At 42.5% G+C, this 13553-nt stretch overlaps 1 protein-coding gene across 1 annotated transcript in view; it reads left to right on the top strand.

The window, feature by feature from the left end:
• Positions 1-10810, top strand: part of LOC307251519 (STE20-like serine/threonine-protein kinase) — a 26941-nt gene extending 16131 nt beyond the window's left edge. The window contains exons 9-18 of the mRNA XM_080028887.1: positions 9-362; positions 1286-1416; positions 2153-2276; positions 4631-4810; positions 7666-7795; positions 8747-8871; positions 9334-9525; positions 9657-9782; positions 10059-10172; positions 10651-10810. Of these exons, the coding sequence (XP_079885013.1) occupies positions 9-362; positions 1286-1416; positions 2153-2276; positions 4631-4810; positions 7666-7795; positions 8747-8871; positions 9334-9525; positions 9657-9782; positions 10059-10172; positions 10651-10797 (1623 nt within the window). The 3' untranslated portion in view covers positions 10798-10810. The remainder of the gene's footprint in view (positions 1-8; positions 363-1285; positions 1417-2152; positions 2277-4630; positions 4811-7665; positions 7796-8746; positions 8872-9333; positions 9526-9656; positions 9783-10058; positions 10173-10650) is intronic.
• Positions 10811-13553: the final 2743 nt, after the last annotated feature.

The following is a 13553-nucleotide window of genomic DNA, read 5'->3' as shown; positions in this document are numbered from 1 at the left end:
ACCCACAGGCTCCAACAGAGAGTCAAACAGAAGTCACCGAGGACAAGATGGACGTGGTGGAGGAGCCAAACACACCAGCAGAGGAGGATGAGGAAGGCCTCTACAAACATCTCAAGGTGACACTGACACTACCAGAACCAGACAAAGCTGAACCCATAGAGGAGAATGGAGATAAGCTACCGGAGAAGGAGGAAAACAACGCACAAGACGAGAAGACACTTCCAGACCAAGCCAAGGACGACAAGGAGAAAGATTCCGACTCGGGCAGGGGCTCTGTGGTAGATAACAGCAGCGGAGACCTCAACCTGTCCATCTCCAGCTTCCTGTCCAAAACTAAAGAGCCTGGATCTGTTTCCATACAGGTAAAACTCACACTTAACATAGCAGACCACTGATGACAATCTAAGCCCAGTGGTACTTCCCTCTCAGAACATCAGGTTTGAAGCCTGGCTATGGATAGGTACTGCATTTTAAGTGCATTCTGAAATTTCATCCGAAAGTCGAATATCCCTAACTTTTTGTGAGTAGTGTTTATTCGGCCATATGTTACACATGCATTGCATATCCTGCAAGCTGTGGTTAACTCACCTGGAATGCAGCGGGGATTTCAGAGAAGCAGGATGGGGTTCAATTTAGGTGGTGATTCAGTAGTTGCCATTGTGTCTTTTTAGCTTCAGTGAGGCCTACAGTGGCTTACAGTAGAAGGGAACTCACAGCGGTTATATGCCGAGTGTGGTGGTGTTTTCTGCACGCCTTTTTTTTTTTGCATTTATTTTTTTATATATAATAATAGACTGCTGCTCCACCCCTAGAAAGCCCGGATAGTTCATTTTCTGCCGTGCCGACAGCTGGAGATTATTAAGAGCGTTTCTGTTAGCGAGTAAAAAGCAAAACTCTAAAATAAAGTTCTCTCTCTCTCTCTCTCTCTCTCTGTCCAACTCCTTCTCACTCTTCACTTCTCCCGCGTCACACACCTTCCAATAACGTCTGCTTTAAAGAAAGAATCGCCGATCGTCCCTTCAATATTTTTCAACTAGCGTTTTTATTTTATTTTACTTTATTGTTATGAGCATTGTCATTTTACAAATCGTTAAAACAACAATTAAGATATTTGCGCTGACAATGAATATCACACAGCCCTACCTCATCCCTCCTTTTAGTTCAAATCTTTGTGACATAATCAAGTTGAATTTGCTGTGAAATGAACATAGGGGAAACACTGCTGTATTAAAGACTAGCATAGCTACACATACATTTACAACCTCTTCTTCCTTGTTTTCCCCAGGACACCAGGCGCCAGAAGAAGACACTGAAAAAGACTCGTAAATTCATGGTGGATGGAGTGGAAGTCAGTGTGACTACGTCAAAGATCGTCACTGACAATGATACCAAGAACGAGGAGATGAGATACCTGAGGTATTCACCTTTCCTTCATTTGCATACACCCATGGTTTTATTTAAATGTTATGTAAATATGTTGCCTAGGAACCTTGTTGTGCCACCTGACTGTGGAGTTCATTTATCTTAAGGGGAGTCACTGCAGGCAAAAAAACACAAGATTTTTGAATATTTTTACATGACACTTGTCACATGAAAAACAAAATGTTAATTTTGGTTTGCGTTTGTATATTTATTCTATTTGTTCATATGTTGTCAAAAGCCTGAATAATGATACATTGTCTTCTTTAAATCATCCTAAAAAAATGCATTTGATCTATAAAACAAAACAAAAGCCTGAACCCCAAAATCTAATAATTTGGACACTGATATGTTGTAAAAAATATAATAAAGATTTTAACTCATCCAACATCTAGATTATCGCTTTTAAAGAGATGCAAATGTATACATACACAATAAGTAAGATATTGCCAAATTAGTATATTTATTATTCAAAAAAAGAATTGTTTTAATGTGGGCATCAACTGGCAAAGGTTAATTATGATAGTTAAATGGAATCTGTCTCGCCTTTTAAATCCAAACTTTTTTTTTTCCATTCGTACTTGATTTTCTCAGTGCTTTACATCACCATATCAGAACATGTGTCAGGTTAGTTTAACACTGTTGGGCGGTCTCGTGCTTAAAAAAGCCCCAGCAAATGTTTAGTTTATTTGTCTTCCACCAACCCTCCTCTCCCTCCTCTCTCCCTGTGCAGGCGTCAGGAGCTGAGGGAGCTGCGTTACCTGCAGAAAGAGGAGCAGAGGGCCCAGCAGCAGCTCAGCAACAAGCTGCACCAACAGAAAGAACACATCTACCGCCGCTTTGAGCAGGAGACCACGGTCAGTCCCACTCAACTACTCCCTAATGACCAGGCTCAAGCTGGTCTTAAGGCCAGGACACACCGGCCCGATAATCGGGCGTCGGACATGTTTGGGGGGCGGGGTCACAAATCTGTTTGGTGTGTTCGGTGACGTTGGCCGTCGTAGATGTCGTCGGGCTTTTTTTCAGCTGATTCAACATGTTCAATCGGCGTCGGCCTTTCAGCCGGAGCAATCTGATTAATGGAGAGCTAGCCCGTCTCTGCTCTGCCAAGGCAGCGGGCAGATATTACTTTCACTTTTGTCAAACATGATTTAGGATTTTTAAGCTATCAAGAGAATCGGAGAATGTTCGGATTGTTATGTAGGCTAAACACAATAAGCACACACAACATTGTTCCTGCATGACGTTTTCAAATGTTTTCAGAAATAGTCAAGGTAGGGGGCACCCTTAGCTCAGTTGGTAGGGCGTCCCCCCCCGGGCCGGGCCCAGCAGCAGACCCAGGTTCGATTCTCTGCATGTCATCCCCTCTCTGCCCCATTTCACCTCTGTCTCTTCACACTATCAATAAAGCATAAAAATGCCAAAAAATATATTTAAAAAAAAAAGGCCAAAAGGTAGTTTGGGCGAGGAGCGGCCACACAGGTGTGTGTGTGCGTGTGTGTATGTCTGCATCATGCATTATTTCCGTTATAATGACGGCCTATGTTATAACGGCCTACTTCATTCCATCCGGCACAAGCGCAGAACATACCGCAAGTCAGTAGTCGGCTCGGTGTGTTGTTCGCACTTTTTTGACCGTGTCGGGGAGAATGGAGCTGTCTGAATCGGCGGACTCCATCTTCTGGCGACGGTCGGTAGTCGGACCGGTGTGTCCTGGCCTTTAGAATTAGAAAATCTGGCATTTATGTAATTCAATACATCAAAAAAAGAGACATCTTTTTTTATTTTCATACTCTGCAAAAAAAAAAAGCACCTATCAGACCCTGACTGAGGATATTTCTGACATAGAACCTTTGAGGGTGTTCAACATTTACAGGTTCAAACCCCAGAGGAACACATGTGGTTTCTACTAATATTGACAGTGTAACTATCTGTTGTATGTGTCTCTCTCATCAAGCTTACTAATGGCTTTTTCCCCCTTAGGAGGAAGTGTGTTTGTGTGGAACAGCTTTTACCTCATATGTTTACAAAGAAAAAGAAAAAAAACAGAAGTATTGTGTCTGTTTACCACGTCAGCATTCCGTTGATGGCTATTTCTGCCTTGCACCTGGAGATTTGCATGAAAGAATGTTGTTTTGAGTTTTGAACTTGCCTTTTATTTCACACTCTAAAAAGGTTTAAAGGGAGTCAAGGGACAGTCCAAAAAAGGGTGATTTAAACCAACAGAAAAGAGCATGTGGTGCAGACAATTCTATCTATAAATATGTTATGAGTGATAAGTATCGGCCAGCCCAGCTGTCGGAGTGCCTTGCGTACTTACTTTGCTTCCAGGAAGTAAAATTATGGAAATGTACGTGACGCTCCTCTCTCCAAAACCTGTCATGAACTGTCGGTCACGTGGGTTTGTGATGGAATGGGTCCAGAGATGTTTAACTTTTCACTTGCTGGATTCAACACACCTGCTTTTCATGTTGCGTTATGGTGCAACAGAACATTGTCATCTTACGATACAATGAATCCCGTGCAAATAGTTTTCAGTGCAAAATGTAAAAGTTGCAAGTCAGTATGTAAGGCTCACTGATGCGTGCTGTCTAACCCATGTAGTAACCTAATGTGTCTTTCCTGGATGCCTCCACGCAGCCAATCACCAGCACTTTTAGATGTTTGCACATCAAGCATGCTGCATGCTTATTGGTGTTGAACTATTATTATTATTTTTTTACCTTTACTTTCTTTCCATACTCGATGGCATGGTAGCAATTCTGTCGGTGACAAAAAAGTGCTGAACATACCCAGCCCTACTAATACGATTGTGTCTGTGTGTGTGTATCTGTCTGTGTCTCTCTGTGTTTCTGTCTCTCTGTCTCTGTCTGTGTGTGTGTGTGTGTGTGTGTGTGTGTGTGTGTGTGTGTGTGTGTGTGTGTGTGTGTGTGTGTGTGTGTGTTTGTGTGTGTGTGTGTGTGTGTGTGTGTGTGTGTGTGTGTGTGTGTGTGTGTGTGTGTGTGTGTGTGTGTGTGTGTGTGTGTGTGTGTGTGTGTGTGTGTGTGTGTGTGTGTGTGTGTGTGTGTGTGTGTGTGTGTGTGTGTGTGTCTCTCTCTCTGTGTGTCTCTGTCTCTCGCTCTGTGTGTCTCTGTCTCTCGCTCTGTGTGTCTCTGTCTCTGTGTGTGTGTCTCTCTCTCTGTGTGTGTGTGTCTCTCTCCCTCTCCTCCAGAGTAAGAAGCGGCAGTACGACCAGGAGGTGGAGAACCTGGAGCGTCAGCAGAAGCAGACCATCGAGCGGCTGGAGCAGGAGCACACCACGCGGCTCAGAGACGAGGCCAAGCGCATCAAGGCAGAGCAGGACAAGGAGCTCTCCAAGTACCAGAACATGCTCAAGAACCGCAAGAAGGAGGTGAGCGTGTAGGCCCCCCCAATCCCAATCTCTCTTTAGCTCCCTACTCTCCACCAACATTCTGTGTTCACTTATAAGGGTAGAGGTGTCTCAAAACGAGAGAAGGGCTATGAGAAATCTCCCATAAAGCTGTGAGAATCTTCAGCAAAATTAGCGGACGGCAAATATATATATATTTTTTTTAGTTAAAGACCTACTTCACCGGTGGGAATATGAAGGGTGTATTGAATTCTGAGATCCTATTTAGTATAAGTGTGCAAAATAAAATTTAATTGGTTCATCCTAGCCTGAGAAAAGGCAGAAAGAGTGTTTTATGGTCTCACTGTCTAGCCCTACATTTTCCTTACTGTGACATCACAGTAAGGGCTAGGAATAACAGGACAGCTGGGCCAAGGGAAGACTTAGAGAAGACTGAGGGAAGAAAAACCTCATTCATTATATTATAATAGTGATTTTATAATTATAGAACGCCTGTTCCGTATGGGTGAAGTATTCCTTTAATAAAGATGTAAACAATTGCAATAACCATCATTGTTGTTTAATTTAACAGGCATATGAAAAAAGATCATAAAGGGCTCATCTGCACAGATGTCCATCATTTGTATCAATTGTAGTTTACATCTTTAATTATAACAACCAACTTATTAAAACATTTTGGTTTTAGGTTTTAATGGGGCTGCTGGTGACGTAGTGGCGTTCCATTTCAAACCCCCAACCCTTGGACAATGGGAAGGGTTAGGGCCAGAGAAGAGAATCGGGATTCGGCCCCTAATCTCTTAGAAAGATGCAATAGCTTGTTAAATTCCTATTAATAGTAGGTTGTTTTCATACTCAGACACACACACACACCTCTGATCTGCCTTATAAGTGTTCACATAATCACCGCTTAGCAGCACAGGGGCTAAATCCGTCTGCGCCACACCACTTAGAATGGATGTTGTCACGTAGTCCTAATCTATCCACAGCTTTTGTCTCCCTTTTTTTATTTCCATCTGTTGCTGGCCTTACACAGGGCAGACAGGAAGTGGGAATTTCTCCAAAGCATGTGACGAGTGCTATCATGAAATGTATGAAAGCGGATTTTATCCAAGCCGCGCCGCAGGAGGTAACTAGAGCTAGGGTTTTGCTGTGAGTTGTAAACATTTGACACACACTGATCTGCTCTACATGCCTGCAGTTAGACCAGACTCCAAAGTGTGCGAGGGTGGCATGCACACAGTTATCCAGCAGTTCTATATTGTGTTTTTTTGTTGTTCATTTTAGGACATTTTCTTCACTTTCACACCTACAAGAGTTTGCAGTGTATGAGTGTGTGTGTGTAAGTGTGTGCAGTGCAATGTGTAGGAGGGTAATATACTGTGTTCCACAGGGTGTGGCCAATGTTATGATTCAGATCTTTGAGTTGTCATCAGGCACACTGTGCATCGCTCCCAGGCAGGATGTAAGTGAATGCCTGGCCTCGTGCTTGTGTCTCCTAAAACATGACTCATTATTCTTGAGACTGCACAACCTGTCCTTCCTAAACATTAGTACATGCTTTGCTATGCTTTCAACATGTGTTGTTTTGGATCAGATGAATCTTTACTGCTCAAATTGAACTGTGGTCAATTTCGGAATGTTTTGGAAGAACAGGGTGAGGAAGTGGCAAATACTTCAAGTTGAGTTCTTTGCATTGGAAAGGTTTTGTTTAACCTTGTTCCTAAGCAGGCTGTGTTTAGAATCTGTGGGGGGGATTTTTAAGCATTAAGAGACATTAAACAATAGGGCTCAACAATCTGGTTCTGGAAGTAAAAATCCCATTCCTTTTTCCGTGGCAGATGACAGGGCAGACTTACCACGAGATACCTGAGTCCGGAACTAAAGTATATGCTCCTGTTTATGCCAAGTCTGTATGATATTAACCTTGTTTTAAACTGGTTGATTCGCAAACTCTGGGAGGAAAAACTACACAACCCACAATCCTAGAGCCTCACAGTGACGTCTCTGATTGGCTTAGTTCGCTCTTACCGTGGACATGTACAACTCCAATGCAAAATGTAGCTGTCTGGTTGCCGTAAGGCTCCTAAAAGCTGTTTGCCAACTGCCATAAGAAAAAGAACAAACCCGACTGTCTGCTGCTGCTTTCACTGTGGTTCATGGTCTTTTATTTTTTGACTACAGAGAAACGGAAGAGAAGAAATGATTATGTAGAGGGAAGGTCCGTGTACGTTTTGAAAGAAGCACGCTAAACTATTGTTTGTTGGGTTTTGTTGAAAAAGTAGGGAAACGCAATGGATTGTGGGATTAGTAGTTCCCCAGAAGAAATGTACAGTCTCAAACCTTTACCTTTTTCTGTGTTTCTCAGTGTTTTGCAGTCAGTATTCGGTTAGCTGGTTGGCTTCGTTTCATGATTAAAAATATTGATATCTCGATTTCTGAATGGGGACATTTAAGAAATGTTACGGAAAAGTGGGCGGTCACTGGTGAGCTCTATACAAACCTTGAAAAAGTTAACTGTACTCTATCGAACACTTACATACGCTTGAAGAAGAAGTAGCTTCCTCTACGTAGCCTGGATTAATGTGACTGGCCAGCAGGTGAAAGTCCTTATGGCCGAGTGTAACGGTCTGGTTCATCAGCTCATGTGGTGCTTAGCCTGAAGTGAACTTGGCGGAAAGCCTTTAGGCCACAGAACACACACATAAAAACACTCAGCTGGCCTCAGCACTTCAACACTAATTAGGAGCTAGCATTAGTCATATCTTATTGGGTATGGAGGTTTGAGTTATTCTCTGATTGGGCCTTTTTCTCACATTCATTATGTATTGTAGATTTGGGGATTAGCATCATTTCTAAATCTGTGTTCCTCCATCCAGGAACAAGAGTTCCTTCAGAAGCAGCAGCAGGAGCTGGACAGCGCTCTGAAGAAGATCATCCAGCAACACAAACATGAGCTGGCCACTATAGAGAGGGACTGCCTCAACCACAAGCAGCAGCTCCTCAGAGGTAAGAATAGAAGACCTCTAGGAATGATAGAAATATGAACTCAATCAAAACTACACATACATTTTTTCTCTCCGTCAGGTGATTTCATGTCACGTGAGATGGAAAAGATTGTCATGGTCACTACGTCAATCGTGTTGCCTTTTTGTTGATCATTTCATATTCAGACAGTTATCTATAGTTAGGTACCAAATGTACAAGATTCTCCCTTGTTGTTAAACAGCTATTGCTATCTTCTGCAGTTAGTTAGTTAGGACCGCAGCATGTTAGCAGTTAGCACGGCCCGAGCTTTAATCCCATGCTAAATGTGCCAGGAGCTGCTGCATAAACAACACTTCTCTGAAACGCTCAGTGAACCCAGTCACGGGAGCGTGTAACGGTGGGAGCTTTTAAAGAGCTTTCCCTGGGGAAAGAAGTTGTGAGATAGCTGGAAGCTCAAAGGCTGAACCCTTCTAAGTTAAGTTGATGTTGTTTGACATAGGTATCTCAAGCATTCTCGTGCTCCATCTTATTTTTCCAATTGCGTACTAAAGCATAATGTTCCTCAAAAGAGACATCAGTTTGAGGAGATATACCCTGCGTTCCAAATCACGTACTTTTTTCTTTTTACTACACTACATACTAAAGTGCAAAAGGGAATTAGGGCCATCGGAGGGAAAGGAAAATCAGATGAGAAAGTTTTTTTTTTCATAATGTTGAGAATCGCCAAGAATAAAGACTAATACTCCAAAATGCAATAGGAGTTAGTGGGGGCATTTATGTATTTTCCGCATACTACAATTGACGTGCATGTATTGGGACATCCTAAATATTTTTTTCTGGCATACTAAATAGCATGGAAGTATGGGTATTGGAACGCAGGGTTTTATTCCCCGCCCAATGAAACCTCTGAATGGTTCTTATGTATAATCGTTGAGCTTTTGTCTTTTGTTAACTTGTGTGTCTTGTGTCCAGCTCGAGAGGCTGCCATGTGGGAGCTGGAAGAGCGCCATCTGCAGGAGAAACACCAGCTCTTCAAACAGCAGCTCAAAGACCAATACTTCATGCAGAGACACCAGCTGCTCAAGAGACACGAGAAGGTACGGCCTTTCGGTCATCTTAACACCCTGACAATGTACAACAAGTCTCCTCATTTTACCAGAAAACAAGGTTGGAATAATATAAGGTCTTAGCTTGAGTCTGTTTGTTATTTAAGTGGAGAAACATTGTCTTTTCTTCTGCATTAAAATATGGAATGTTGTTGTTAGCCCTAGCTAAACTGTTTCTCTGGTATCTTGTGTGTGTGTGTGTGTGTGTGTGTGTGTGTGTGTGTGTGTGTGTCTGTCTGTCTGTCTGTCTGTCTGTCTGTCTGTCTGTCTGTCTGTCTGTCTGTCTGTCTGTCTGTCTGTCTGTCTGTCTGTCTGTCTGTCTGTCTGTCTGTCTGTCTGTCTGTCTGTCTGTCTGTCTGTCTGTCTCTGTGTGTGTGTCTGTCTGTCTGTCTGTCTGTCTCTGTGTGTGTGTGTGTGTCTGTCTGTCTGTCTGTGTCTGTGTGCCCTGTACAGGAGATGGAGCAGATGCAGCGCTACAACCAGCGTCTGATCGAGGAGATGAAGAACAAGCAGACCCAGGAGAGAACCCGGCTGCCCAAGATCCAACGCAGCGAGGCCAAGACCCGCATGGCCATGTTCAAGAAGAGCCTCCGCATCACAGTAGCATCCATCACCCCCGAGCAGGAGAGGGAGAAGGTCAAACAGGTAGCCAGGCACAAGATAAACAAGACGCCAAAAACGAATGAACACCTTTCTTATGTTCCCCCTTATATCTAATCATTCACATTGAGCCAAAATGTCCTCAAAGGTTTCCAGCATATGTGTTTTTCCCCCAGTTTGCAGGTCAGGAGGAGAAGAGGCAGAAGAACGAGAGGCTCCAGCAGCATCAGAAACATGAGAACCAGATGAGAGACCTGCAGCTGCAGTGTGACGCCAACGTCCGGGAGCTGCAGCAGCTACAGGTACACACTCTTCTTGGCATTAGTACCGTGCCCAAGCAAGATCCACAACTAAGGCCTAGTTTATTTGACCAGTGTGAGTGCTCCGTACAGCACTCAAGCAAGTTAAACTTCCTTGGCCCTGGCCCGGTTGGAAGAGGTGAGCTTCGGCACGGTACGGATGCTCATCTACGAGCATGAGCATTGTAGACAGCCATCCTGCCGTAGGTTTATATGTGACCCATACCCATACATGCGAACACACTCACTTTGACTACACCACGTCCCTGTGTGTTTCAGAATGAAAAGTGCCACCTGCTGATCGAACATGAGACCCAGAAGCTGAAGGAGTTGGACGAGGAGCACAGCCAGGAGCTGAAGGAGTGGAGGGAGAAGCTACGACCCAGGAAGAAGGTACACCATCTCATCCACCTGGATAACAATGGCAGCCCGCCTATTAGCTTTAGTTTGTCTTTGATGCTAATTGTGAAATATCAGCATTCTAACATGCTGGACTATGTTATGTGTTTATGTGTTTAAGCCATTGGTCTATATTCATGACTCAGTTGATTTTAGTTTTTTACATTGAATTCTGATACCTTGTTTACAACTAATGAAGACAGTGTCACTAGTAAAGGCTAATACACAGTCCACTGTACTGGTACCAGCTAGAAAAGGAACTAGATGAAAACAATGTTTATATGTAATTTAAAAAGGCTCCTGGAATATGTGATCATATGAAAGCAACTGTGTGTAAGTTTACCTTCACCTAATCAGCTCTGTATTTGTTCTTGTGTGTGTGTCTGTGTGTGTGTGTGTGTGTGTGTGTGTGTGTCTGTGTCTGTGTCTGTGTCTGTGTCTGTGTGTGTGTCTGTGTGGCATTGCTTTGCAGGCCCTGGAGGAAGAGTTTGCCAGGAAGCTTCAGGAGCAGGAGGTGTTCTTCAAGATGAGCGGAGAGTCGGAGTGCCTTAACCCCTCCAGCCAGAGCCGCATCTCCAAGTTCTACCCCATCCCCAGTGTCCACTCCACTGGCTTCTAGGAGGAAACCCTATGACCTCACAGACCCAGACATGAACACACTCCACACACACGGGACATGAGCGCCGCGCACACACACCGACAGTTAAGACCCAGCCTGTGCTTGCCTTGCCTTCACCCTCTGAAAGATGTTAGAGGGTGTATGAAGTATTTCTCATTGGACTTTTTTCTTTTCTTCAAGACCCTCACTCAGCTCATATTGTCATATTGTCATATTTTGACTCTATTCCAGTTATCTTGAAGGAGAACTATGAAGGAGATTTTTTTTAGATTGTTTTCCGTTCATCGACTCCAAATATTTAAAGTGAAGTAGCTTTGTCCGACCCTTCTTTTTATGATTCGTTGTTTTTATAAAGTATCGAGTGCCTGTAGAATCTGATCTTTTGCTGCTCAATTTTTTCTCTCATTTACTCATTTGCACTAATGAAAGGATAGCATTTTTATACCACTCAAACATAACATTGATCATATTAGTTTGGTAAAATATCATTAGCATTTAGACTTGTTCCCAACATAGAATGTACTGTATGTCTGATGAAGGCCGACTCAGCACACATTTGCTATCACTCTTGTTGAAGGAATGGTGATCCAGTATATTTTTTTATTAAACTACATATCTTTGGGTTAGAATTTTCGATTGTGAAGACATGAGAGGTTGAAAATATCTCATGATTTCAAAGCAAGCTTGAGGAACTTTCTTCCCAGCAGAAATGGTTCCTTCTTTCAGGGTGTTTTCCTCACAAAGCCTTCCTGTCACGAGAACAGAACGGATATTTTTATTTTAGCAACAAGCACAGGTGGTCAATTTGTTGCAGACAGTTTTAGGGAGGGTGGAGATGTTGTTTACGTTCAGAGACAATGGATCACTGTTCATTCAACACTGTTGACAGAAACAAGCATTTATTTACCCACTTTTTTTGGTCCTGTTTTTATATCTAAGGTAACACCACTTTATTATTGTCACGCAAAGGTTATGTATCTTTATTCAGGGATTGATAAAGAATGCAATGTTTCAATGGGATTGGATCACATTTTCAAACGTGTGTAAGGCCTGGGTGTCAGGACACTCACTGAACAAATTTGAACTACAAACAGCTTTCAGGTCTTCTACCTGAAACAAACATCACTAACCGGTAGTTACAGACAAGGCTTCCATTGTTTTTGCTTTGTTTTATTTGTCACCAGGTGCATCATGGGTAGGCCTACATGGCTTTTCTTCTTTCTTTTCATTCAAGTGATAATACTATTGTCATTGTCATGCTAGCTAATAGCTAGCCTGGTCCAACCAGACCATTGTACTTAATTTCATTTGTACAGAAGCTCTGGAACTGCTCTATTGGCAAACGTTCACTCACTTGGAGGCGGGTGTCTGTTGAAGTTTAAAACTATTGGATCTGCCCAGTGCCACTCTGGATCAGCCAACCAATCGCATAACGTTTGGTCGTGACGTATGTCATGAGCAGGCTTCTGACGGTGCATTCCAGTTGTACTGGGAACTTGGAAATTTCTGACTTCACTACATATTGTAGTTTATGGATCTACCGATACCTGGCAACGGTAACTCGCTAGAGCCTAACGTTTAGTTATTTGGATGAGAAAGGTTGTAGGCGACTAAGCGTCCATACTTTCCAGAGCAGATGCACTGGAACACAGACAGGTCAGAACTCGGAACTACCAAGTCGGAAATTTCCGAGTTTCGAGAAAAAAAGGAACGCAGCATTCAACTGAAACTGGCGCGCGACTTCGACGTCATCGTTCTCAGCCGCTCCCTCTGTTCGCTGATTGGACATCCAAAAATCTGGACGAGCAGGAACAAATGAATGCACCGCAGCCCCAGACTGACTACTGAAGTTAAATGAAAATTGAGTGGAAGTAGGTAGGTGGGCGGTGCCAGGCTATCTAATGGCCTCAATATTTCAGAAAAAACTATACTCATATGACCGCCTTTTAAATATTTTGGTCTAACTGTAGTTTTATGCTAGCACGCCAACTCGTATGTTCTGATCTATGGGTGTATGAAGCATTTTAACAGTGTGTGTGTTCAAATAAACAAACAGAACTTGAGCTCTTTTTTTATTTTATTTAGCCTGATGTATTAGAAATGATGTAAAAGCATTGTAATAGTTGATGCAGTTGTAAACGCAAAGGTGTTTAAGAAATGGACCTGACGGGTTTAGGCCATGTTGACTTCTGATTGGTTCATTGTGACATCTCATTTTCCTCCCGATTGGCCGTTGAGACTCACGGTTAGTCAAAGGTATTTAATAACTGAACTCTTGTGTACAAAAAAAATTAGAATGAAGGAGTGCTGTGCACCTTTTACAAAACGTTCTCAGTAGCTATTTATATGGCAATATATCAGCCACACTGCAGCATCTGTGCTGTAGCTTTTTCTCTGCAGCATACAATAATAGAAGAACATAATCAATACTGACAGTTAAAAAAATGATTAAAGAGTAAATTGATTAAATTCCGAATGTTGACTGAAATAAATGATATCCATATCAAAATCATTATGCATTTTTTTTTTAAATAAATGTATAGTTTCTAGAGTGCTGTGTAATGTAGCTTTTCATTTTGCTGTAAATAAACATTTCCATCTGTAATACAGTTGTGTTCAGTCTTTGCTGTGATCCCATCTAAATGTGTAAGAAAAATATGTCGGTTACAAAACATGATCTTGTTGAAAAAAATAATAAAAACCCATGAATATGAACACCCCTTATTACAAAGTATTATCAAAAAAGCTTATCAAAA

This window comes from Ammodytes marinus, assembly GCF_949987685.1.
Source record: "Ammodytes marinus genome assembly, chromosome: 6".
Taxonomy (NCBI): Eukaryota; Metazoa; Chordata; class Actinopteri; order Uranoscopiformes; family Ammodytidae; genus Ammodytes; species Ammodytes marinus.
The sequence above is the reverse complement of the archived record's forward strand: the minus strand, read 5'-3'. Positions and strand labels throughout refer to the sequence as shown.